Raw genomic sequence first — 27,884 nt, forward strand, 5'->3', positions numbered from 1 at the left:
TTACAAAAATTAAAATATTTATTTCTTTTTCTTGTCGTTTGCCCAGTACTTTACGGAATTAAAAAAAATCTTGTATGTAATTCGTTGCAAAAACATGTCTTTTTCGCATTCGATGTGTTGCTCCACTCACGTCTAATGCGAAAATGACATTTATTTTGCAACTTATTACATAAATATTAAATAGCGAATACCAGAGAAGTTTATACCATGGCGGACTTTTTAACAACTTGTAGTCGACTAGCGACTCAAAGAGTTGGCAACACTGACTCCAGCTGGTTCTCGCGTTTTGTGATGCGTCTGTCGGTCTGTCTCTGCCTCTCTGCCGCGGTTGCGCCCACGTGATAAATAACTAAACAGAACCACGAACATTGAATGCACTGCGAGTCTGCGACTGTGAAAGATTTAAATGCTCCTTTCCTGTTCTGTTAGCATTAGTGGTAAGTACTTACTTGGGTAATCTTGTAGTTTACGTCGCCCAAACTGCGCATCTCATACGCGCAGCCCCATAGACTCTGCATTGTTGCCAGATGTTAATTAGAATTGAGCGCGTCTTTTAGTTGGATTTGTCTGACTGCAATACGTTTGTTAATTGATCTGTTTCCCTGGTTTAGTGTGCTTTTTTTTAACTTTGTTTCGAAACAATGGGTGGTAGCGAGGCTCCTGCACAGAGTATAATTGTATAATTAAATCACCGTCACGTGATCTTAATTGTGAATTTTCTCGTATTCGATACAAATAAATAAGTCTGGCAAGGCTGTACACATTTAGCACACGGTGCGCGAAGCGGTGCACAGTTTGGGCGACGTAAACTACAAGATTACCCTTACTTGCTTTGTATACAAATTATCACATAATTTAGAAAAATAAAATATAAATAGAGCACGTTATGCCTAATAACCGAAAGTCGTCTCTGTGCCATTGTAACACCGTTTGATCAAGAGAACTTGTAATCGAGTCAGCGTTGGAAATGGCCGTGATTCAACTGCACCGATAATTGTCAAATGAAATGAAACAACAAAACTTTGAAAGTAAGGTTAAGTTAGACCGGTTGACCATAGAAATAACAACCTACGGAATGTGAACGAGAGTTGCAATGTTGCGAACTACGCTTGTTGGCATCGTAAGTTAGGCAACTTCTCTTACGCGCTAATTTAGGATCTTACGTTATCTCTGGATTTAGGTAATGTTAAGGCCCATACACAATGGCGTTAACGTTACGTCGATGTTAAAACGTTAATGTTAACGTTAGATCTAGAAATTCAAATTAACATGCATTTCATTGTGGACCGTTCACAATGACGTTATGATGAAAATTAATGTTGCATGATATTGTTAGCGTTAACGTTAATTCTAGAAATCTTCTGGATTCTTAACGTTACATTCTAACATTAGCCAACGGAAATAATTTATAAAAAGTACTGAAATACATGTAATTAGATCTAACGTTAACACTAACGTTTTAACATCGACGTAACGTTAACGCCATTGTGAAAGGGCTGTTACGGTTTCACTCGACGTTGTTATGATTCTCCATAATTTTATTTCGTGTTATTTGTGTTATTTATAAAAACTGTTTTTTTTTTAATGGTGCAGTCTTGTGCAGCTTATAATCGTGCCTCAAAAAATTCAAACATTTCTTTTCACAGGTAAGCAAAGTGTACAAGATTAATAACGATTAATAGGTGTGCACAAAATCAAAAAAATGATTGTTATAACTAAGAATAAAAATTATCTCAAATTGTGACCGCATTTCCAGATTTCCAACAGATTCGAATTTAAGGAAAAAGTGAATAATAGCTACTCGCAGGGAGAATTTTATTCCATCAAAAAGTTGTAAAGGGCGTTTTTTAAATTTGGCGTCAAAGTAGGCTTTAAACTGTTGATTGTGTGAACGCAGTATACAGGTTACGGAGCACGGATCAGCTGTTCAAATCTTACTCTTTTTTTCTTTTACACAAGTGGTGCGATCTCAATCGACTCTCCAACGCCTACTTCGACGCCAGATTTTAAAAAACACCCTTTACCTACCTACTCTATGCAGCGATCATTTTGAAGAAAATGATTTTGAGTATAAAATAAAAGGAAATTCAAAGTTAAAAAAAAGATCCAGTTGAATATTGAATGTGATTAGTGATTACTTACCTACAAAAAAAAATTATGCTCTCTAAATAAAAATTCCAACTAGGTTATGATGAGACTATTTATAAAAATATGTATAATATAGAAATATTCTTTTAGAAAAATAGGTATAATAAGTGCCTTTGCCATTCACTTAACAAATTTTTTTTGAACCGTAGCTGGCAAAGAATTCGACGTCTTCGGAATACATTACAAATTATGGAAGTAAGGAATATAAGACTCACGAATAAAATCAAAACCTCGTTTTTTTATTTATGAAGAAATTTGTCACTTTCATAACCTCAAAATTGATAAAATTGGAAGTTTAGCTGTTTTAATTATTAAGGTTGGGATTTTTTTGGATTTTTGTATTCGAACAGTTATGTATTTCAATATACTCGTACAGTTGCGGCCGTTGAAATCTCAGACAGGAAAGATTTAAACACTCTGTATAAATTCCGAAATTTGATTAGCGTAAACAGGATTTTCATCAAGGATTATAAAGTCAGTGTCAGTATTTGACATATTAGGTCAGAATCGCGCGTAACTTTTGAAATGCCGCAATTATTTGATTTGCAAAAATGTGTTTCACTGAGGGACGGTGTGAGTATAAGAGCCATTGCGAGAGAAATTAACGTCGATAATGTTTGAGTGACATTTTGAGAAACGTCACTTTCAATACCATTTACAAAGCTAAAAGTTTGGCGTTGTCAAAGTGTCTGAGTTTTCAACGGCCGCAACTGTACATACCTATATTCGAAAATTGAATTGTACGCTTATTCAAATTTTCATATATGTAATAATAGATAATTACAATAATGAATTGAATTATTTTCATTGGAATATTGTAATGGTGCGAAAAGGTGTGTTTCGTAAATATGCAACACAAAAGAAGATGACAGCTATGGGTAAGTTTGTGGGAGTCTAAATAATCCTCAGGACTTGCGATCCAATTGTATATGTAGCGGTGGGCTGTAAAGTGTGTCTATCGATATTTTAAAACGACCTTTTGATTCCTTCGGTGGTTTATTGCCCGCTAACAAAGATTGTCGTAAAAGTGGTGAGTAACCGATCCTCAATAATCCGCAGGTACCATCGAGTGTTTTTGTTACAGGGTAGGTAAATAATCCCCTAGTAATGAGACCATCATAAATGACCCAAAATGTTAACTAGTGTTTAAAAAGTCGTTTCAAAATATCGATAGACGCACTTTATACAGGGTTAGTCGCATAAGAGTTATTTCTGAAATAGGATAGTTGCGCCAGTAATGGACACCCAAGAGAAAATAATAACTGGAATTGTTGTAAAAAGAAACTGAGATATAAAGAAATTCAAAGTGTCTAATGAAGCAGTTATGTAATGTACTAACTGACTGTTTGTTGAAATTTTGACCATGTTTTATTAGCTATTTATGCACCAAGGGCGTTACAACGATGATTACTTTAGTATAATATAATTGCATGATAACTCCTAGGACACGAAATACGTAAACATATCCATAACAACCGGGGAATAATACAGGGCGTAATAAGAATAAGCGGGCGTAATGAATTAATAACGCCCTCATCAATTCAAAATTGCAAAGATGCCATTTTTTTTTTAAGAACACGTATAGTGAAAAATAAAATCTTGTATGCACCACGGCGTCACCGAATGATTACGCCCATCGAACGATATCCATCTCTCGGGCTAAAGCCCTCGAGCTGGATTCATCGTTCTCCGGGCGTAATCATCGTTGTAACGCCCTTGGTGCATAAATAGCTATTTTAAAGCTCAACATTTAAAAAAAAAAGTCAAATATTGCAGTAATGGACATGACATAGCAGCTTGGGTAATGGACACATCAGGGAGTAGTAATGGACACATTTCACAATATTGTTTATTTATTCAGAGTCTAACATGTCTGGGACCGTGTAGTGACTTCTGTTATTTTTAACAATTGGGTCCTGAATTACCATGGCTATATCTTCATTAACCATGGGTTTTACCTCGGCTCCTTCAATACTATCGCTGCAATAAAAGTGGGTGTTTACCTAAGCATGTATACATATACCATCGCGGTCAAAAATAACTGGTACAGACAGTTTAACACACTGTACCAGTTATTTTTGACCGCGATAGTATGTACGTTATTAATTTCTCTACCTGCACTGGTGAAAAATTAAATTTCCCAACTACTCCGGGGAAAATTTAAATAACGCTTTTTTGCGACTGATTGTCTCCAAGTCCGGCACACACACACTAACGTCTCGAGAGCAAGACTGTAGAAGAATACGAATACGGTGGTATACCAGGTGTTAGATAGAAACACAGATATTAATTACTAAGTTTAATCCTCGACTGTTAGATATACAGTGTGACACATTAAATAAAATAACACCAACCTAGATGCCACTGCGGGCGATACACTGTAGTTTAATAAAAGGAGATAATAGAACTTAAACTCAAAATGATACACTGAATACAAAGTTAAAGCATTGACTCTTACGGTAAAATTTAACAATTGAAAAGGTTCCAAATGAAATGAAAAAGGTGATGGGTCAAGAAGTAATCCAAAATTGAAACGCAGAAGGCGCTTAAACGACTAGCTAAATTCACAAAAAGTGCCGGTTCTACCAGGCCATACTAAAAATTTATGAAATTAAATGAAGTTACAAATGAAACATCCCTTACACCGGGTCGGAGGCTTGAAATCAAATGGGAGAGTCCCGGGAAGAGTGAGCTGGAGGAAGGTCCTCTGAGTCCCTCTTCCGCCGCTGGTCTGTCACGCCGTCCGTATCCTCGGAAAGTCCTCGGGGTCCTTCCTCCCCGCGACCCTTCCTAGGAATGCACGAAAGTAAGTAAGAGTTAGCCCCGGTGTAAAAAAAAAGATAATGAAATGAAATAAAAACTTTCCGAGAGCCAGCTGGCGCGTCGTTTCTGGCGAGGTCACTTCAGGTCTGATAGCGCGAACTATGTAAAAGAAATGGCCAAAATGGCGGACAGAAAAAGAAAGACGCCGAAGGACCTTGCCTTGCCTTCCTCGGCTAAGGACTGTCCGGTGTGAGGTCCTACTCTCTGGTGGGATCCTGGGGGATGACGCCGGCCCAACAGGGTGGCGAAAATGATCCGCTGACGCGTAGGGTCGATGACCCTCGTGAAGGAAGCCTAAATCCGCCGCAACGTACGGTTGGAGCTCCTCTTGAACGATTTCCCAGCCGCTTCGGTCTTCCTCCACGGGTTCGCCAGCACCTGTTGCACTGAGAAAACACCCCCTAATCTCCCCCTTTGAGCACAAACACACACACACGGATTCGGTCGTAAACCTCTACCGAAAACCAGTCGAGAACCTCTAAAATGGCGTCCGTTCCACCTTTTATATCTTTTCCCCTCCTCTCGCGAATTTGTCGCGGCCGGCACCGGAAGTCGGGGTCCGAGAGCCCGTTCTGGAACGTTCGCGAACCTTCTAGCATTTACGATTTGCCGCGAAATTTAAATCGTAACAGTACCTATTTCTATGTGAATGTAGGTACTATTTATGTTTGCAGCTTTTACAATAGGTATAGGTAAACTTTCTTTACAAGGGTACTAATTTCCCTGGTATTTTACAATTGCATATTTTCCTATCTTCAAATCAAGTTCCGCTTCTATGTCGCTAATGCCATTATCTTCATCTACATACGGAATATCGATTTCAGAATCCGAAGAACTGTAAACTATAGGAGAAGGGTCCATTTCTTTTTCAATTTTGGGGTTAACTTCTTTTGCTTCTCTGTTTCATAAAAATTTCGATATTTTCCGCTAAAGACAACTGCAGGGAAAATGGTCCTTTTTTTTGGTGTTTTTTCAGGAGTTTTGGGAAATGGTAAAAACTTTTTAAATGGAGTTCGTACTTTAAAACCTTATTTTTCTTTATTTCATAAGTGTAAAGATTAACGTTTTCAGATGTATGCCGTTTTGGGGTTCTGTTAGGTCCAAGATTATTTGGTGAAACATGAATCCAGCTTCTAGTTGTAGATGAAACTGGTGAACCAGGAACTACCCTTTCTGCAAATTCAATTTCGTCTTCAGCTGTTACTGGGGCTCTTGTTTCAACTGGTAACGAGGTGCAATCATCTTTTATGGAAGCCCAAATGTTATACAAGTTAACAGATTCATTACATCCCTGCCAGTTTGATTGATCTGTATACCTATGTGTGCAGAAATTGCTCAAAATATGTTTTGTCAATTTTTCTGTCTACTGTCTCCAGCACTTTAAGTAGAAATTTGTTTTTGGCAGTTTTAGTTTCTGTAGCAGAATGTATTGGTCTGTTGGAGATACTCGTACATTTAAAATAATCCACATTGTTTTTGTCAAACGGATACAATCTACTTTTTCTAAACGCATTTTGGATGGTCTTGGCTGATGCAAACTTATCAAAGACGCCTTTGAGTATGCTACAACCAACATTTAGCTACATTTTTTGAAAGCACAACTTAAGACTGTAGTTGGTGTTTTTGATAAAAGTAATAGTAAAATGCCCAGTTAATTAATCATACCTTAAAATACTACAGCTACGAGGGCAGTCTGAAATGTTGTGAACCTAACATAGAACCAAGTATTTTTTTCATCAGATTTATTTTTATTTTTCAACACTGTCCCTTTTAAGTCCATGCATTTTTTTCTCGCGATGATCTAGCCTGTTTAACCCTTCCAAATAGTAGTTGGAATCTTTCGCTGCAAAATAGACGCCTACGGATGTGATAACCTCCTCGTTTGATGAAAATTTCTGTCCTCCGAGCCAAACTTTGAGCTTAGGAAGTAGCAAAAAGTCCCTCGGGCTCAGATCTGGTGAATATGGTGGGTGGTAAATCAATTCGAACTGTAATTCATGAATTTTAACCATAGCGACTGCCGAGGTGTGAACAGGGGCGTTGTCTTGGTGCAACAAAACTTTCTTTTTCTTCAAATGCGGTCTTTTTGTAACAATTTCTGCTTTCAACTTGTCAAGTAATGATGCGTAATAAACCCCCCTTTATTGATTTACCTTTTTCAAGATAGTCGATGAAACCGTCTTCGCCTTTTTCAGAGCAGTTTCACCCTTCGCAGTCCACTGTTTTGACTGTTGTTTCGTTTCCGGAGTATAGTGATGAATCCAAGTTTCGTCGACAGTACTGAATCGTCGCAAAAAATCCGACTCGTTTAGCTTAAAACGCTCCAAAAGAGCCTTGGAAATGTTCATTCGAAATCGTTTTTGGTCTCAAGTGAGCAAGCGCAGCACCCAACGTGCGGATAGCTTTTGCATGCGTAACTCTTCACTCAGTATATGACAAACACGTTCCTTTGATAGCCCAAAGCTTCTGGTATCTTTCAAACCTTGATTCGACGGTCGTCGATACCATTTGGTGAAGTTTTTCAATGTTATCGGAGATGGTCGCAATTATTGGCCGACATCATCAAACAAGTTGGTAGACTACCTTTAAATTCGGCTGCCCATCTTTTCACTGTGGCAACACCATCCACCTCAATGGCGGCCGACATCGCGCCGACCCCAACAACATCCGCGACTCTTACGACGGGTGAGAATTTCCAGGTCGCTTTCGATCCTAGCGCGGACTCCCAACAAATCACCGCTTCTTTGACAGCGAATCTAGTACGATCACCACCATCGGCTGGAACGGTTTCGCGCCCCCCCGCTTTATTAATTCCGTGAGGGAGAACCCGCTCCGTTTCCTTGATGAATTTCAGGGGTTCTACGCTGGAGTTCGGTTCACTCCAGCGGAAAAACTGCTTGCGGTCATCTGCTGTTTGACTCGGGAAGCACGGGAATGGGCCGAATATCGGAAACCGAGCTGGGAAACGTTCGAGGATTTCCGCCAGGACTTTCTTCGCTATCATTGGTCAGAGGAAGTCCAGATGAAGGTCTTCCAACAAAAAGGGGAGAAAACGTACGATCCAAAATATGGAATGACCATGTCGGACTACTTCATCCTACGCGTCAACCAACTACGAGGCCTGACGCTGCCATTCCCCGAAGGATTCTTGGTGGCCAGCTTGATGAAGCTCTTTCCAGCGGCTGTCCAGTCGTCGTGGCTAGCCACATCGGAACGGGAGCGAACCATCGACCGGGCTGTCGAATTCCTGTGTCAGCAATCACATGTCTTTCCACCGAGGCAATCACGGACTAAACCTCGCCCCCGGAACGACCCGGTGACAACGTCCCAGACGCCAACGATATTTGCGATGAGCCAGGAGCCGCCGTTTAACCCATTCTCGATCCCACCGCCGAACTTGACGTTGGAACTTCAGGAGGACGTGAACCAGGAGTGCTTCCGCCCTACCGTTACAGCGAAAGTCCCCATGCTCCCTTCTACGTTTCCGACAGCTGCGTTCATCCCAGAGGGAGGTGAGCCTATGGAACCCGTCAGCTGCGACAACCAATTGATCCTATGTGGAACCACGTTAGGTTTCCTTCCATCACTGTCACAACGGCAATATCGTTACCTCTATTACCGCGGGCGGCGGATGCTTCTCCGGATGGGATCGATAACAAAAGATGGCCTGGGAGCAGGAGGGCACGGAACCAAAACACCTCTCGCACCCATCTCCTACACGCCGCCGAACAACGAAAAAAGTGGGGGAAAACCCACGGAGACGCCTTCCATATAGGTGATTACGTTCTGCTGCGGGGGAGTCCCATCTCGAACGGCAGTGATCCGCGATTTTCCATACCCCAGCTTCTACGCAATTACCGATCAAATTACCGGGCATCCTTGAAACAAACAGGTGAATACAGGTAGTATTCGGTTGGCCGTCAATTATTGTAACTTCGAAGTATTATTGTTCTGTTCACTCTCAAGTCACAATGTTGTACAAATTTGGCGATTCTAAAAGATTATGGTGTGCCATCGTTTGTGGATGATTTTTGGAGGTTTTACTCATCTCATTTACAGTGGCTGTTGTTAATCTAACCGCACTAGTTTCACGGTGCCGCTTTGTTCTTTAATTTCAGGTTTACGTTGTTGGCGACCGTTATTACTATTTATTTGTTGTATATTTTGTTCCACCTCAACTAAGGGGAACTCTTTTAAACGACCCTCTCATAGTGATGGTTACAAAACTGTATCGTTTGTATTTCTTTGTCTATATCATGCGAGTCACACCGCTAAATTGTTCTATTTATTAAGTGATTTGCTTCCAAATCATTCGCCACTGTAGATGAAAACGGGAATGAAATACAGGCGTCCTCTTGCCGACTTATGTATTTTTATTTCGAAGTTTGTCCATCCCGCAGGTCCACCATTTGCATCTCGAATTAGTCTTTCGCCACGTTGTATAAAAAAAAAAAAAGTAGGGTTTTACCGTTTCTATGACTATCACGACATGGCCAATTTATTTAATTTCTGGGGTTTGGTTTGATAATCAAAATCTTTGAATTTTGGCTTTCATCAAGATCTATTCGAAGCTTGGTCTTCTTATTCTAGTCCTCTTGCTAAGTCAGCTACAGTTGTGGACAAAATAAAATGTGACACATTTTTTTCGCTGGTGTAAATCTATCATAACATTTACGGGGTGATCAAGAAGGACTGTTCAAGTAGGTAATGCTGAATTTTATTTTTAAATGGTACAACTGGAGTAACTTCCGGTTGTTGACGGCTTCACACTGACAGCCGTATCAGTGACAAGTCAAATTTGACATTTCAAATAAAAATAAACATGCTGGTGAATCGTTCGAGAGAAGAGTTAGTTAATTTTTAGATTATTATTCCGAATTCTGACTTCGATTTCTTTTTGCCGTTAATTTTTACTCTCATAACCTGTTATTAATGCTACGTCAGATATCTGTCAAATAAACCCACAAAACATATCCGGTTGCAGTGTTGTAAACAGCCGAATAAAAAAATATTGTTAATTATATTTCCAACTTAAACAGTCCTTCTTGATCACCCGGTATTTAATACTGTATGAGTAACAATTACTGTTTGAGTTGGCAATAAATTCTAGTGACTTTTGGTAACTTTTATGTCATGTTCCAACGAGAAAACCATTTTATTGATAAAAGATTACAAAAACCAAGACGTTTAAATTTGAAATGTATGCCAGCTGTCAATAATGAATAATGTCAATAAAACAAACCGAAATAGGTAAAATAGTCTTGAAAATTTCATGTACTGTCGCCAGCAATAAATTTTGGTCGTCAAGGTCATTTCAAAATTTTGTTAGATTGTCACAACTTTAAAAAATTTCCGTGTCTGATTATGCCCACGTCAATAAAGTGTCAAAAAATTGAGAAAAAAATGACAATTAATGTCATACAACATGATGATAGGTTATGACATTTACGACTGTTTTACAATTGAGCATTTTCAATTGCGTCAAAGAATAACCTTGACGACCAAAATTTATTGCTCGCGACTGTACGTTCTTTTATAGGCACTTTATAAAGAGCGATGAAATTAATTTGCAATCGAGCTATCCACGAGTCCGAAATCGTATGTTGTTACTTGAACTCGACGCTCCAATAAACACAGGTAAGATCTCGACAAGTCGACATAGACGACATATCAAACGCAAAAGACATACGGATTCAAATCCATGGATGACTCGATTACAAATTAATTTGATCCCTCGATATAAAAAATCAGTAAAACATTTTAAAGTGAGTGTATTGATTGTTTTTGTTTTGCTTTTATGCACTAAGGTCTTTGAATAAATACGGTGCGATCAATTAAAAAATAAATCGAGTCGGCGTGTTACCTATGGCAACCCATGCTATAGCATAGGCTCCAAAGCAAACTCGATTTATTTTTTAAATGATCGCTCGGTATAATAAGGAGGTTAAATTTAAAAGAGGCGCCATGTTGCCATTAAGTCGGAAGGTTGGCAATCCCACACCGTGCCCACACATAGGGGTCGTCTGTGATGGGGCTGTCGGTTGTCGGTCGCGCCCACGTGTTAAATTACTAAACAGAACTACGAACACAGAATAAGGAATTCTCTGCTGCGACTGTTCTGAGAGAATTAATGGTAAGTACGTACATAGGAGTACCTACTTGCTTTGTATACAAAATATCACAGGATTTAAAAAACTGAAATAACGAGTGTTCAATTGAATTGTTCATCAAGTTGGCTATGACTGTATTTTTTAAGTGACAACAACATCGTAAATTAAGTTGGTTAGACAAAGATAGCGACAAAAATCAAAGCCAATTTGATGAACTTTTCAATTGAACACATGTTCTAAATAAACCCCTTTGTAATAACCGAAAGTCGTGTCTGTGCTACTGTAACATGTGTGAGAATTTGTAATCGACTCAGCCTTGGAAATGTCCGTGATTCAACTGTACACTGCACCGATAATTGCCAAATGAAATGAAACAACAAAACTTTTAAGTGAGGTTATACCGGGTGGGCTGACTAACGAAAAACCTTTGATGCTGTATCTTGCTTATTTTTTATCTGAACCAAAAAGCTGTTGAATTAAGTCGGTGAAAACAAATTTACACTAAAGTGTATACCTACCTACTAATGGTAATTTTGATATTATTAGGATGCCAGACCTTTTTATTAATGTCTTCTGTTAGTTCAGGAGTTATTACACGCAAGCGTTTTTTTTTTTAACTTTCCTGCAATTCGTATTTTTATTTTCACTTTTCATAAGCCATAGTCAACACCATCCTAACGTTATCCTATAGAGCTTTAATGTGACTCTGAAGGCCCGACTAATAAAACCTAAAATTTAGAGCCAAAAAATCTTTCTTTTTTTTCTTTCTTTGCAATGTTCTACATTACGTGACCAAATCACTTTTTTACATGTAAATCACGCCAAATCTCACCTGTTGCCTCTCGAATAATTTAATTGCGAAAGCAACGATTTGGAAAAGTACTACTGCAAGGACTGCAATTTTGAAGCCGATCTTGTGGTAATTTTCAAGCCACATCTCAAGCAATATCACAGAAACGGCACTCATTGTGTGCAAAAAATGACACTGTAGTGAAAAGCTACATTTGTCAAATGTGCTCGTTTCAAACACATTCTGTTTTACTGTGTGTGTTTTACTTGGAAAGTTCATGTTTTGATACAGAAGAAGAATGTGAGATAGTAGGTACATACAGAATCTTATACTGATGAAAAGTCGTATCGATGTGAGTCTTGTTACTTTAGGACAAAAAAAGCAACAGTTTTGAAAATACACCAGACTGCAAGGCACCCATCTCACCAGAAGGAAATATTTCGTTGTTTTCATTCCAAGTTCAAAGGAAAAACCCAAAATGGTCTAAGGAAACGCGTAAACTATAAACATGCCACTCCCGAAATATTACACTGGTTTCATTGTAACGAATGTCAGTTTATATGTAAAACTTATAGGAACTTACTAAGTCATGAGAAATTCCATCACCCAGCAGATGCTGTCCAGTGGTATAGCTGTGATAAATGCTAATACAAAAAGAAATATAAAAACCACTTAAATCGACATAAGTTAACTCATCTCTCAGCAGATCCCATCCTATGGTATAACTGTGATGAATGCGAATTTAAAACAAAAATAAACGACAACTTAAAACAACATAAGAGAAGTTATCTGTCAACAGATGCTGCCAAATGGTACCTATAGCTGTGATAGGTGCGAATATAAGACGAAATGAAAAGGCAACATGAGAAACGTCATTTGTCAGCATAATTTGTCCAGTGGTACAGTGGCTTACAAATTCATAAAAACATTAAACAGTCCGACAAAAACACAAGACAACACAACATGGTCAGACGTTCAACATAAATCTGAGGTTATTTAAACATAAATACTATTACTGAAGTTATGTATGTTATGTATGTATGTTATGTGTCTTACGTTTTGTCGATTAATTGTTTCAACTGTAATGTATTTTTGTGAAATTTTACAACAAGAATTTAGCTCTGTATTGGTTAACTGTATCAGACGTTCAAAATGATCTTTACGTATTTTTTTATTTCCATGACTTTTTAAAAAATGTCACCTCGGCGAGCGAGAAATCGTCTATTTGAGGCCCGTCGTTTCCACTCAAGGAAACCAGCCCCGGCAGCTACATCTGAGACAGATCCAGAGGGAGCCCCAACACCAAAAGACCGCCATTCCGTACGGTCCTACTTGGATCTGTGCAACTGGTTGCGCGGCTACGTTCCCCGGTTCGGCGACATCGCACACCCAACTGACCGATGTGCTGTCCGCGAAGAAGCCATAGAGATGAGGACCAACGTAGGAGGAAGCCTTCAGAAGCGTGAAAGAGGTCCTCGTTCAAGTGCTGATGCTCCACCGGCCGAATTCCCGTACGTTTTATAAACCGACGCCAGCGGCACCGGCATGGCCACCGTCTTATGCACTATATCGACGACAAGCCGTTCCTTTTCCGGACGGATAACAAGACCACCAAGAACGAGCGAGCCAAGCTGTTGAGACGGGCACTGGAGATGCAATCCTACCAGTTTATCATTGAACACTGATCGGAGACGGAATATCAGCTACCTGACGTGCTCTCCAGGGGCCCTACCGCCATGGAGAGCCACGCCGTCGCGGAGGAAGTCAAGCGATCCCAAAAGAAGGACGGCGAATTCACCGTGAGGGTAGTCGATGCGCTAAGGGAGCCCGCCAGACCTGCAGAGCCGTGGGTGCAGAGGTTTCATAACGGGTACCCGAGGAGGACGGCGAGCTTTTCTACGGACCCGAGAGGAAGTAATTCGTGTTTCCCTACGTGCACCGACGAGTATTGTTCTCGTAACATGACGCGGCGTTCGCCTGCCACCCCAGAGCTGAGGAGACGGAGAGGTCAATCGCCCAGCATTTCCGGTGATTGAAGCTGCAAGAAAGCGTCCGGAGGTACATGCGTCGCTGTCTCCTCTGCGCACAGTACAAGCGTGGGGCCCCAAACAAGTCGCGCCCCAGAAGGCGCGACACCCGAAGAGACCATTCGAAGTGATAGCCTGCCACTTGATGAGGCCATACCCGCGAACCCCCACCGGGAATAGGTTCATTCTTGTAGTCACCGGCTTATTCTCCAGGTGGGTGGAAGGGTTCGCCATACCCACGAGCACGACGTCCGAAATTGTGCGCTTTCTCAAAGAGGAGGTCTTCACCAGGCGGGGTTACCCTGGGGTCATAAACACCGACAACGGCTCCCAATTCACGTCCCGGCGTTGGACGAGGACCTGTCGACATTGGCAAACACGAACGTGGACGACGGCCCCATATACGCCCCGGGAAAACAGAACGCCGTAACCAGGAACTCAAGAAGGCGCTCCTCTTCCACCTAACTGGACAAGGAAAGGACACGTATGACTGCGAGCTCTCCACGGTCCTGTTCAGCGTACGTCGACGTCCTAACACCGCGACGGGCATGTCTCCTAGCCAGTTGCTCTATGGGCGAGACCTCGTCTATCCCGGAGCATGGGATGCCCCCGGAGACGACGAACTACTGGCGCTGGCCTCCGAGCAAATAGTAAAAGCTTTACGGCACCAGGAGCGCTACATCCACCGACGCCCTCGAAATGAAGACGCTGGCGTCGTGACTTCCAACCAAGGAACTTGGTAATGCTCCGATTCCCGGCAGCAACTCCCCTTCGGCCGTTCAACTTTAGGTGGACCCTATCAGGTGATACGGCGGATCGGGCAATCACACGTCTACGTCATCAAAATAGGTGAGGGAGGCCAGGGCGAAACACCACGTCGACTGACTTCGTGCTGCACCTCAAGATTAAGATTCACCACCCTCCTGGGAGAGGGTGAAAATAATATCCTACAGTGGCGACCAACAATTACGGACAGACAGAGACTGTAACCAAGCTGGGTTGTGAAGTAGTACGGGACTGCGAAATTAGGGAATCTAAGTTTCCCTAATCGCCGCGACGCACAACAGATAATGTTCACGTCTCTTCTTTAAATTCTTTCTTCTGTTTTCGTTTTTTTTTTGCAACATTAGGGGTCTAGCGTCCTTGCGGGTCGGGGCGATTGTTGCCAGGAAGTGGGACGCTAGACACCGATCGGAAAAATATATGAGACTCACTGTCATTAAATAAAAAAAATAATTTTCATTTTGTAAATAAGTTCTTATTTTTGTTCAGTTCAAAAAAATTAATATAATACTTTCGAATCGTTCGTTTGTTCCGGTGAATTGGGTACAATGAAACAAAGAAAAACGCCCTACTCTGCCCTCGTAAGTCCGTTGCAAACACCATCAAGCCCAAAAAGCGTCCGTTCCGGTGGCAACTTGTAGGTATGGTATAGGGTTTTCGGGTCGTACTCGCAGATGCACCCCGAATTCTGTACAGGAGGTTGTCTCGGTTACAGGATTTTTTAAAAGGTTTCTTTGTGGTCTTGGTTGAGGGTGTAATTCTTGGAGAAGGTGGCGCCGAGGTAGCGAATATTTTGGAGTCTTCGAATGGCGAGTTTGTTCAGTTGGAGATGGGTGGTTTGGAATCGAGATCTGGAAGTGATTGATCCAGGGTAGGTCATTACGAAGAAATGAGACTTATGGGGGTCGGTTTGACTCTCCAGGCGTTTGTCCAGATGGTGGTGTCGTCCAGGTGATCCTAGAGGATCCTGCTTGACACGGTTCAAACTGGTCGTAGGGCACAATACTTGGCTAGCTCGATCTTAGGGGGCCACTTGCGGCGCAATAGAGGGTTCTTTGGCAGTAGGTCTCGCAAGCAACCTGCGTACCTGGCTAGGAAAGATCTTAAAAATTCTTTTTTTGAGAAAAGGTAACACTACTCAAAAACACGCACAATGTAAACGTCAAGACCTAGGCTTTATTCAGGAGAACAAAGATGAATGACAGAGCTGACGGGTCGTGTATCAATAATAAAAATTAGATTATTTATGACTGAATGAATTTGAGAAATACGAAAAGAAAATAGCGAATCAAATGGTTCTAGCGATCTGGCCGCCGCCGCCGGTTATTATGCAAAGATGTTAAGTATTAGCGATTGCTAAGTAAACCTAATGAGGCGCTAGGCTTAATATTGCAAATGGAAAGTAATAAATGATATGGTAGAATAATAAACAATAAACAATGGTCAATGAACGATATCGAGAATGAAGAAAATGAGTCACTTGTTGGTCTCCGGTAGCACGCTGGTGGTTGTTTGTTGTTTCACACAAGGGGGCTACTGTGGAGCTTGTCTTTTGCCAGTTGATCGTCTGAAGAGACGAAGAGTAGGGGCCACGGAAAACTCGGATGAACCATGTAGACGTAGAAGGCACGTTGAGCTCGATAGAAGCACGTGGAGCTCAATTGAAGGACGTGGGGCACGTGGAACTCTAGGTACTCTGACCTTGGAAGGTTTCCTAAAGAGCATCATGTGTAGATCGGGGCTTTTAATTGCCTCACCTACCCTTAGGCAAGGGGAGTGTCTGTGGAAGACGGATTGCGTTCCTCCTGAACATCACGGACCTATTTGAACCGAATCAAAATCCTCCCCAAACGGAGTGCGATAATCTTCAACACGGAAACGAACTAACGCACTATTCGATCTAGTTTCCCAGTTACCTGCTGCCAAGTAAACAACTTTTGATACTCGAGTCAGCGGTTGACAAAATGGCGACTGAAAAACGGATCGAGTGAGAAGATCAATCAGATAAAATCGAATGTTCTAGAACGTACTCTCGCGCAAGCGTTCTCGAGCCAGCAAAAATCGATATGAAGAGCAAAATACCAAAGGTGGCATGCTGGCCACCAGAGTTCTTCCGGCTTGTCCAAACACCGTTGCCGTAGGCGAACAGTCTGGTCTTCGTCCGGGGGTCATCTGTAACGGGAAAATATGTACAGTATACAATGTAAAGAAGGGGAAAAAAAGGGAGCACTAAGGGACTCCTGCTTGAAGAGGAATTGGTAGGGATTTGATATTTTGGATTTTGACGCTATATGTACGATTCGAGAGAAAAGAGTCAATGAGCTGGATGAATTTGGAATTGACTGGTATATTTATGAATTTTTGAACCAACCCGTCGTGTCACACCTTATCGAAGACCCTCTCTATGTCGAGAAAAACAGCGAAAGTGCACTCCTTCAGATTGATGGTGAAGCGTTCGGACCGGAATCCAAACTGCTCCGGAGGAAGCACTTGCGACGTTAAAAGCACTCCGCTACGCGTCGTGCTCTTAAAGTCGTTGCGCGTGCTTTAAAGGCTTCCTTATAAACTTGTATCATAATATACTATTTTTTTAATTCATGTATAAAGGAATGTTTTACTAAATCTTTTATTGGTTTATCATCTACTAAAGGATCGTCCAATATTGTAACTTGATATATCTGTATATTTACATAACTTTCCGACCCTAACGAATTTTAAATACAGCCAGTAATACATTATTCAGTTATAACTTGATGTAGCTAAGCCATACAGCGACAGATTGTACGTTTTTTGACAGACACAGAAACAAGTGTGTACACTAAGTGTACTAATGGCAATTTTGATATTACTAGGATGCTAGACTAATCAAATCTAAGTACACAACGTTGCCGGTTGATTTGCTGGGTAGAATGCAGTGTTGGTGGACACTCTTGGCATTACTGACACTCACTTGACAATTCCTTTTTGTATAATTATGAAATATTTTTTGTTAATTAAAAAGTATTCCGATGACAAAAGAGTCGATATGATTATTTGGTGAATCAGTTTCTAATTAAAATAACATTGTCGGTTACTGCCATTTTTATGTTTATAATTGAGAGTTTTGTGAGGTACTGTCGCGAGCAAAAAAAAACGGCGTTAAAATCACGCCCTGACGCAATGGAAAATGCTTCATTGTAAAACGGTTGTAAATACCTATCATAATTCATAACCTATCATCATGTTGTATGACATTAATTGACACTGATTAATTAATTTTTTGACACATTGTTGACATGGGCGTAATCAGACAGAGAAGTTTTTTTCATTTATGACAATCTGACCAAATTTTGAAATGACATTGACGACCAGAATTTTTTGCTCGCGACAGTATGTCCAAACCATACAAAACTTTAAAACTGTTCGTGTTTTTGAATCAAGTTATGAATGAGTAACGTATTACTGGCTGCATTTAACTTTTGTCATGGTCGGAAATTTATCTCAATCAGTCTGTATTTCCCGCTTTACAGTTATAGCCTATTTAAAACAACGACAATAGGTAATTAAATATCTATTATTGTTCGTGGGAACAGATTTAATAATAATTTAAGTTTTAGAGAATTGTTGGAACAATATACAGTTGGCTTCAAAAAAAACGGGAAATGAAATTTGACCTAATGTGAATTGAAAATTTCATTTGTCAATTATTTATGTCAATTTGTGTCTGTTTGGCAGTAGTATTTGTATTTGCATAACTGACATTTCTGACACATAAGTGTAGTTTTTTAACCTAAATTCTAAAAGACCGTTTGAAACTATAAAAATTTAATAAAATTTGACAGAACTTTTTCTGACAGTTCCCGTTTTTTTTGAAGCCAACCGTACAGATGTACTCGTAGACACAAAAAAAAGCAATGAATTGGCGTATTGGCAATCTATTGTTGTATTGCCAGTCCAACCCTGTTGGCGCCAAATCATTTTATACATTTAGATTGGTGCAACTGAAACTACGGTGCGTTCCATTTGTCGACCGCAATTTCCATGGCCCCGACAGTGGATTTTCCGTTCCACTAGCAAAGAATAAAGTAGTGACAAGAATTGCCACAGACCGCGCATGTCTACCACTCTACCCAACTCTTCAAAGGGCTGACGAAAAAAATGAAAACAACACAAACACCAGATTATTCACACCACCCTGTTTCCGTCCTTGTCGGAGTACAGTTAGGGACACGAAATTTCGGGCATCAGTTTTCTGTCATTTCAAAAAATCTAATCTTTTGGTTGAATTAGATGAGTGATTTAGTTAATTGTTTGTGTAGACACCTAGCATTCACGTCGTTTTGGCATAAGGGGAGGCTATGATTTCATTTTTTAACGTTGGACACACTGTTTGATTTCCGTTACTAAAGTGCCTGACATGTGGATCTATCAAAAATGTATCGCGCGTTCAAATGAAATCCTGGGCTGGGAAAGCGTTGGACACCGTCAATTGTTGTACTTTTTTAAAGTGTAAATTAAATTAATTGGAGCATGTTGACCGTTAACCTAAAATTTATAAACAAAAAATCTTTCTTTTTTTTTCTTGTAATGTTTTAGATAAAAAAACAGAATAAGTAACGATTCCTATTCTCGAAGCAATAATATCACTTGCTGAAAACAAACATGTTCAATTATGTGACGATTAAACATAAACAAATGTCATTCGTGTCAAACGGCGGTAAATTCAAACTTTGAACTGTTCTAAACGGTTTACTTTTGCCAACGTCTATTCAGCCGAGGATTTCATTTGAACGCATGATACATAACGTGTTGCCGAATTTCCTGCGATGTCTTCCATTTTTTTAATCTGTATTTCACAAATCAAAGTAATTTATTTTTAACACTTCTCGTATTATGAGTAAAAAAAATCACACTTAGATTATTACTACAAGTTACTGGCTTAACACTAATAAGTTATAATTGAATAAAATTAAATTAAAACCTTAGAGTAAATGGAAAAAAAAGAAAAATCATAGTTGGCCGATGATTTTGAAATTTTGTCTAGGGGCCTAGATGTTGATTCTAAACAACTTTTTGTCGTATTTACCACATAAAAGGCATGTTAAAAGTTAGTCTTTAACCAAGCAGGGATAAACCCAGTATTGTAGTTTCAATTTGGTTGTAGGTCGTAAAATTTTATGGTACTTTAAGTTAAAGATCTTGCGGGGCTTATAAATCCTAGTTTACCACTAGCAGGTAATATTTTAAGCAGGGTTGAAATGTACATTTGGTATATTTGCATTGTACGGCAAACGGCACGCGCCGCATCCCAACCTTTTCAAACCCAACAATTGTGCCCGTTAATCGCTCATAATATCCAATAAAATTTTACGACCTACAACCAAATTGAAACTAGAGTATTTACAAATTAACTACGTCCTCCCACTGACTTATGTATTTTTATTTCGAAGTTTGTCCACCATCTGCATCTCGCGTTAATCTTCCGCCATATTGTACAGGGTTATTCTAAATGATTGTAGTCCAAGTTGGCGTAAAAACTGAATGTAAAATTTATGGTTGCCGCTCCATATAAAAATTTTCAAAATAATGTCAATAAGTGAATATACACCGTTCACAAAGAGGAGTTAAACAACTTAGTATAGTTAGATTCAATCCTTAATTTAAAAATAAATAAATACAATTCTCATCATTGCACTTTTCACCTAAAAAATGACAATGACAGTGACAAAAACTGACAGTTCACAGTGAGGCGGCAAAAATTTCATAACATGGGCATGGCTTGCTTCGACTATAATCATTTAGAATAACCATGTATAAAAAAACACACAACGTAGGATTTTACTGTTTCTATGACGATCACGACCTGGCCAATTTATTTAATTTCGCGGGTTTAAATTTTGGCGGAAGATTAGTCAGTTTCAGTTATTATAGAATTTGGTGCCGTGACCACAATGCAATTTGTGCGGGCCTCATTTATTTTTTACCATGGAAGAACAAAAGGGTTCGATGCCGTGCGGTGGTGAACCCACCCACACATCGACCTCTGGTAGCGACGTCGAAATGGCGTGTCAGTTCGACAAGCACTCCGGTGGAACCAAGGAGTATAGAATAATAGGGAGGGGACATAAGCTAGCTTATGGGCGCGGTAAATTGAAGCGTTGAGGAACAAGGAAACGGGCGCAATTTTATGCAACCCGTGAGGTACGCCCTAGTTAACACTACTTGAGATGTTGGAAATTAACAATAAAACTGCAGGAAAATAAAACACTATAATTTTTTTTTTTTGCCTCACAAGTGTATTCGGAGTATGAGAAACTAGAAAACCACATTAAATATCACAACGCAACTGATTTTATTTACTTTCTTGGGGCGTACTAATAGCAGACATGCGCATTAAGGCGGCTTCACTCGGCCGGCCGTATGTCCCCTCCCTATTATTCTTTACTCCTTGGGTGGAACCCGCGAAGGACAGCGACGCTGTTTTGCGGCAGCAAGCGAATACCATCTCCATACTCTGCGAGAGCCAGCGACTTATGAGGAAATTGTTGGATTATTTGTTGAGTCGTAAGAACGAAGAAGCCTCGCCAGCACCATCCACCTCAATAGCTGTCGACATCGCGCCGACCCCAACAACATCCGCGACTCTTACAACGGGTGAGGGGTGAGGATTTCCAGGGCGCCTCCGATCCGGGCGTGGACTGGCAACAAATCGCCGCTTCTTTGGCAGCGGATTTAGTACGATCACCACCATCGGCTGAAACGGTTTCGCGCCGCCCCCGCTTCACTAATTCCGAGTTGGAGAACCCGATCCGTTTCCTGGATGAATTTCAGATGTTCTGTACTGAAGTTCGGTTCACTACAGCGGAAAAACTGCGTGCGGTCATCGGCTGTTTGGCTCCGGGAGTGCGGGAATGGGCCGAGTATCGGAAATCGAGGTGGGAAACGTTCGAGGATTTCCGCCAGGACTTTCTTCGCCGTTATTGGTCGGAGCAAATCCAGATGAAAGTCTTCCAACAAATCGAGGAGAAAACGTACAATCCAGAACGTGGAACGACCATGTCGGAGTACTTCATCCGACGCGTCAACCAACTACGAGGCCTGACGCTGCCATTCCCCGAGGGATTCCTGGTGGCCAGCCTGATGAAGCTCTTTTCATCGGCTGTCCAGTCGTCGTGGGTAGCCATAGCGGAACGGGAGCGAACCATCGACCGGGCTGTCTAATTCCTGGATCAGCAATCACGTATCTTTCCACCAACGAAAGCACGGACTGAACCTTGCCCCCAGAACGACCCGGTGACAACGTCCCAAACGTCAACATCAAACCTGACGACATTTGCGATGAGCCAGCAGCCGCCGTTTAACCCATTTTCGATCCCACCGCCGAACTTGACGTTCGAACTTCAGGAGGACGTGAACCAAGAGTGCTACGTCCTACCGTTACAGGGAAAGTCCCCATGCTACCTTCTACGTTTCCGACAGTTGCGTTCATCCCAGAGGGAAGTGAGCCTATGGAGCCCGTCAGCTGCGACGACCAATGGATCCCATGTGGAACCAGGATAGATTTCCTGCCACCACTGTCACGACGACAGCGTCAATGCATCTATCCCCGCGGGCGGCGGATGCTTTGCCGGATGGGGTGGAGACCATTCCAAAGCCTAGGAGCAGGAGGGCGCGGAACCTAAACACCTCTCGCACCTATCTCCAACTTGTCGCCGAACAACGAAATATAAGGGAAACTCGCAGAGACGTGTTCTATGTATAATCTGTTTTTTTTTTTTCAAATTAAATACAGGCATCCTTCCACCGACTTATGTATTTTTATTTCGAAGTTTGTTCACCCCGCAGGTCCACCATTTACATCTCAAATTAGTCTTGATATTTGATTTTTTCCGCTCTGTTGCATATTGTCGTACCAAATAGAACAACAGAGGTTATGTTAAGTTCATTACAGTTGTGAACAAGGAAGTTATATTAAAGGAAGGAAGGCGCCCTATACTGGCCCACGAGTGCCAAAAAAAAAAATCCAATTTACACAAGAACGAGTTGAATACGTTTTTTTTTTGTTCTACGAGACACTTAAAGGCTCTAAATCGTTTAAAATCTTTAAAATTAACTTGACGTTTCGTTTTGACATGTTGTGACATATATCAAAATCCGTTCGTTCGCACAGGAGAAAATTCCACAGGACTCTGGGTATACGAGTACACTTTGTATAAAAAAATCAGTAAAATATTTGGAAGTGAGTTTATTGATTGTTTTTGTTTTGCTTTTATGCACTAAGATCTTTGATTTAAATAAGGAGGTTAAATTTAAAAGAGGCGCCGTGTTGCTATTAAGTCGAATGGTTGGCAATCCCACACCTAGGGGTCATCTTGATCGTGGATCGCGGTCATATTCTTGGGGTGCGTTCGAGAACATCATCCTGTGTAACAATCACTCAAAAAGTCATTCGGAAACGCTTCGTATGTCACACCAATGCATAAAAAGTACCTTTCGAAATCTCTTGGAGTATCGCACCGAGCGTCACCGTTACACCAACCTCCCACTCCCACTATAGTACCGATATTACCGATAGGTACACTTGTCTGAGTGCTATTTCACTTTAGAGCAACGTTCTCGAACGCACCCCAGGGGTGCTGATTTCCTAATGACAGTTCTATTTCTTCGTCTTCGGTTGGCAGGCATTTTGTGATTGGGCTGTCGGTTGTTGGCCGCGCCCAAGTGTTAAATCACTAAACAGAACTACGAATAAAGAATAAGTGAATTTTCTGCTGCGACCAATTAATAGTAAGTACCTACGTTCTTGCTTTGTATACAAAATAGGTACCTATCACATGATTTAGAAAAATAATAGTTATTTATTTAACCTAATTAGTTTTTTTTTTGCATGAGTGGATTCGTTTCACTCTCGTTTTAAAGACCCACTAGTGCAAAAAAAAAGCCCAATTTACACACGAATGAGTTGAATACAACGTTTTTTTTTGTTCGAGGAGCCCCCTAAAGGCTCGAAATCGCTTAAAATCTTTAAAATTAGCTTGACGTTTCGTTTTGACAAGTTGTGACATTTATCAAAATCCGTTCACACAGGAAAAAATTCTCAAATTCTGACAGTGGCGAACAAAAAAATACCTTATAATAACAAACTGAAAGTCGTGTCTTGCCACTGTAATATCGTGTGATTAAGAAGAGAATTTGTAATCGAGTCAGCCTTGGAAATGTCCGTGATTCAACTGCACCGATAATAATTGTCAAATGAAATGAAACAACAAAACTTTTACTTTAAGTAAGGTTATATCGGGTGACTAAGGAAAAACCGTTGATGCTGTATCTTGCTTACTTTTTATCTGATTTGAGTAAATGACACATCAAATGAAATAATTTTGAAAATCGCATTCATGAATCTACTATCCAATGAGAAAACTACGTTTATTGTTATAGCCATGGATACATAAAATATTTCCCGAAAAATATTTGACAACTCTAAGTGGAAAGAAAAATATTTCCAGTATAACAAAAATAGCAAAATTTTTATTCGAATGATAACATTTTTATAAATAAAAGTTCAATTTGTTGAGGAGTTAAAATTCTACAGTCTTGATATGTATGTATTTTTAAAAAATTTAGATAGGTAATTTTTTTGTTCACTGATTCATGCGATTTTCTTGCCGAATATCCCTCTGCATAGATTCTATCCGAAACATTTTTTGAGTGCATTGCTGACATTGCGGAGTCGAAGACGAGGGCGATTGCTTTCCCTTTCCCAATTGCTTCTCCAGAATTGCGGGAATCCGCACATCAATTAACACTCAATCACTTAGGTACCTGAGAAAAGCAAATTACGATGCATTTTTTGGTTTTTCTTTGTATGTACAGATATTTAGAAGAAAATTCTCTATAAGAATGAATGAAAAATAGTATATTTGCTATTAGGATTAAAAGTGGCACTTTTTTTGACAGGCAATTTGCTTGCATAGCGAATCGTAGCGTTAATTGCAAGTCAAAAAAAAAAAGTCACTTTTAATCCGAATGACACATAGTATTTTTTCTCCAACAAAGTAAAAGTCCCATTATCATGAAAAGCACGAAACTCATAGATACGTGTAAAACTTTAAAGCAACGTTTTATTGAAATATTCGTGTAACCAAAGAGACAGTTTTGGCTTTTGTTTTGTTTACATACAGGGTTATTCACGAGAGACTTCCGATGAAAATTTGGCTATATGCAACCCAAAATACAAGAAACCCCTAGAACTTGATATTTTGTTTAATTGGAAATAGGTTAGCAATCCAAGTAGCTTGGCGAATAAAATTAATCATGACACTTTCTCTTTATTGAGGTTATGAGCAAAAATTAATATAAATGTGAAAACTGACATGACAGACAATAAGGGCCAGCAATCGTTGATTTAAGTATTACTTTTTATGGAAGCTAGAAACCATTGGAAGTTGTAGTTTCGGTTGCATATAACGAAATTTTCATCGAAAGTCTCTCGTAACTAACCCTGTATGTGTTTACGTATGTAGTTGTTTTCTTCAAATCAAGGAAGTGTTAAACTATTACATAGTTGTAAGTAAAAATGTTTAACTCTAATATTAAAAGTAGGTACTTCTGATCCTAGGAAGTAAAAGAAGTGTTTTTTTGCAACTTGAGTCAACTATAGATTTAGAGCATCAGGTGTTCATTTAAATTTATCCTCAAAGTAGGCGTTGAAGAGTCGATTGTGAACGCACCACGGGTTGCAGATCACGGATCAGCTGTTTAAATCTAATCTCACTTTTTGCGTTGTTTGAGTTTTTACTCTGCAGAGTGCGTTCACAATCGACTCTCAACGCTAACTTTGAGGATACATTTAAATGAACACCCAATATGTACCGTACGGTCAAGAATTGCTTAGATAAGAGGCGAGTATGACTTTGACAGTGTCAGATTTTTCGTATCTTTGCTAACACAGCTAATAACCGTCAAACAACTGTCATCGTGCGTTCATTTAAATTTATCCTCAAAGTTGGCATTGGAGAGTCGATTGAGAACGCACCACTCGTGTAAAAGCGTAAGATTTAAACAGCTGATCCGTGATGCGTTACCCGTATAGTGCGTTCACAATCGAGTCTTCAACGCCTACTTGAGGATAAATTTAAATGAACGCACGATATAAGCAACCAAACTATTTCCATGAATTCCGGAGCATTTGAATGTCGAGATTCAGACTTACATCAAAAATCTCAAAGCCTTCTTAGAACTAAATAATTATTGATCTCACAGTATGTATACTACGTGACAAAGAAAGGTAAACATCCGGTACTTATAGTTTTATTCAATAAATTTTTGCGAGCGTGTTTTGGGTCAAATAAGAAATTTGCAGCCCTATCTATGCAGTATTCTGCCTTTTGTGCTGCTGGTTCGGTTATTGCAAGTGTAAGGAAATTTTGACTTAAATTTTAGAAAACTTTTGGGAAAGTTTTTGTAAGGCGAGAAATGCCGCCAGTGCGTACACTTGGTCAGCTGAGGAAAGCTTTGACTTTGAAAGAGGGCGGATTTTAGAAATTTCCAGAAGAATTGGCAGATTTGTAGGCACCATTTTAAGATGTTTTCAGGCATGGACTCCAGAAGGCCGTGAACACAGGGCTAGGGGCACTGGACGTCGTAGGACGACAACAATAGGATCAAGATCAATAAAAGGGTGTTTACCTGTCTTTGTCACGTAGTATATTTGGACAATTGATAGCCGTTTGCACAGTCCTAGTTTAAAATTAAGAAGAGCTTAAAACCTTGTTTACAATTATTATTATTAAAATCGTAGCAACAATTGTTTTTAAATGGTTTAAAAATTAAAAATAAGGAACGTCGGTTTTTTTTCCAAACTTATTTCATAATCACCCTGTATTGTTAATCAAATTTACAAGTAGATAAGACAATGCTAGTATATTTTGCAATTATTTTGATTAGTTTTTTGTGTTGACATGAAATGAAATTTTCAGATTATATTATCAAAATGCCAAATTTGGAATATACCGAGAGCATCCCGAAATGTGGGTACAGAAAGATTCACAGTTGCAATAGATGTCCTTACGTGACCAAATCACTTTTTTACATGGTGAATCACGCGGCATCTCACCGGTTGCCACTCGAATCATTTAGTTGCGAAAGCAACAATTTGGAAAAGTACTACTGCAAGGACTGCAATTTTGAAGCCGATCTTGTGGTAATTTTCAAGCAACATCTCAAGCAATATCACAGAAACGGCACTGATTGTGTGCAAGATCAACCAAAAAATGACACTGTAGTGAAAAGCTACATTTGTCAAAGGTGTTCGTTTGAAACACATTCTGTTTTACTGTGGATCAAACACTTGGAAAGTGCATGTTTTGATACAGAAGAAGAATGTGAGACAGTACATACAGTATCTTGTAGTGATGAAAAGTCGTACCAATGTGACTATTGTTACTTTAAGACAAAAGAGGCAACAGTTTTGAAAAGACACCAGACCGCAAATCACTCACTTCACCAGAAGGAAAGATTTCCTTGTTTCCGTTGCAAGTACAAAGGAACAACCCAAAATCATCTAAGGGAACACGTAAACCGTAAACATGCCACTTCCGAAGCTGTACACTGGTTTCATTGTAACGAATGTCAGTTTATATCTCCAAGATATAAGACTCTGCAATTTCATGAGAAATCCCACCATCAAGTAGATGCTATCCAGTGGTATAGCTGTGATAAATGCGAATACAAAACGAAATATAAACACCACTTGAATCGACACAAGATAAATCATCTCCCAGCAGATGCCATCCAGTGGTATAGCTGTGATAAATGCGAATTTAAAACCAAAAGAAACGACAACTTGAAGCAACATGAGAAACATCATCTGTCAGCATATTTTGTCCAGTGGTACCGCTGTGATAAATGCAGATTCAAGGCGAAGCGAAAACACGGCTTAAAAATTCATAAAATCACTAAACATTCAACGCTCAATACACAGTCCGAAAAAACACAAGACAACACAACATGGTCACACGTTCAAGGTAAATCTGACGAAAAAATAGAATGATTTCACTGTTTCAACTGTGAATATAAAGTGATGAGAAAATGAGGTTTAAAACAACATGTTATTTAAACATCCCATTGCTGAAGTTATGCAGTGGTTTACTTGTGTCTTACTTTTTTCAACTGTACTACATATGTTTTTGGTATTGGTTAACTGTATTAAACTTTCAAAATGTT

The 27,884-nt window shown here is 39.9% G+C and overlaps 1 protein-coding gene and 1 long non-coding RNA gene across 3 annotated transcripts; one reads left to right on the forward strand and one right to left on the reverse strand.

Annotated features, from left to right (window-relative positions):
• On the reverse strand, window positions 1–1,052 carry LOC138126509 (uncharacterized). The gene is made up of 2 exons (XR_011157859.1): window positions 828–1,052; window positions 1–391 (listed from the first exon to the last, which is right to left on the reverse strand). It is a non-coding gene; the product is annotated as an uncharacterized lncRNA (long non-coding RNA).
• Window positions 314–27,884, forward strand: LOC138126508 (RE1-silencing transcription factor-like). Of its 2 annotated transcripts, none has more exons than XM_069042261.1 (2): window positions 314–437; window positions 26,639–27,884. In XM_069042261.1, exons 1-2 carry the CDS (start codon window positions 407–409, stop codon window positions 27,709–27,711), a joined length of 1,104 nt encoding a protein of 367 aa, XP_068898362.1. In that variant the 5' UTR covers window positions 314–406; the 3' UTR covers window positions 27,712–27,884. The 2 variants fall into 2 exon arrangements, with proteins under 2 accessions (XP_068898362.1, XP_068898363.1); XM_069042262.1 differs by lacking the exon at window positions 314–437 and adding an exon at window positions 22,798–23,447.

This window comes from Tenebrio molitor, chromosome 3 (assembly GCF_963966145.1).
Source record: "Tenebrio molitor chromosome 3, icTenMoli1.1, whole genome shotgun sequence".
NCBI classification, from domain to species: Eukaryota; Metazoa; Arthropoda; class Insecta; order Coleoptera; family Tenebrionidae; genus Tenebrio; species Tenebrio molitor.

What these genes read in the sequence shown, in the direction of transcription:
- LOC138126508 (XM_069042261.1), top strand. Translation starts at nt 407, where the DNA reads ATGCTCCTTTCCTGTTCTGTTAGCATTAGTG. An exon ending in CTGTTCTGTTAGCATTAGTG is followed by an intron (nt 438 to 26,638) that starts GTAAGTACTTAC and finishes TGAAATTTTCAG; the next exon opens with ATTATATTATCAAAATGCCA.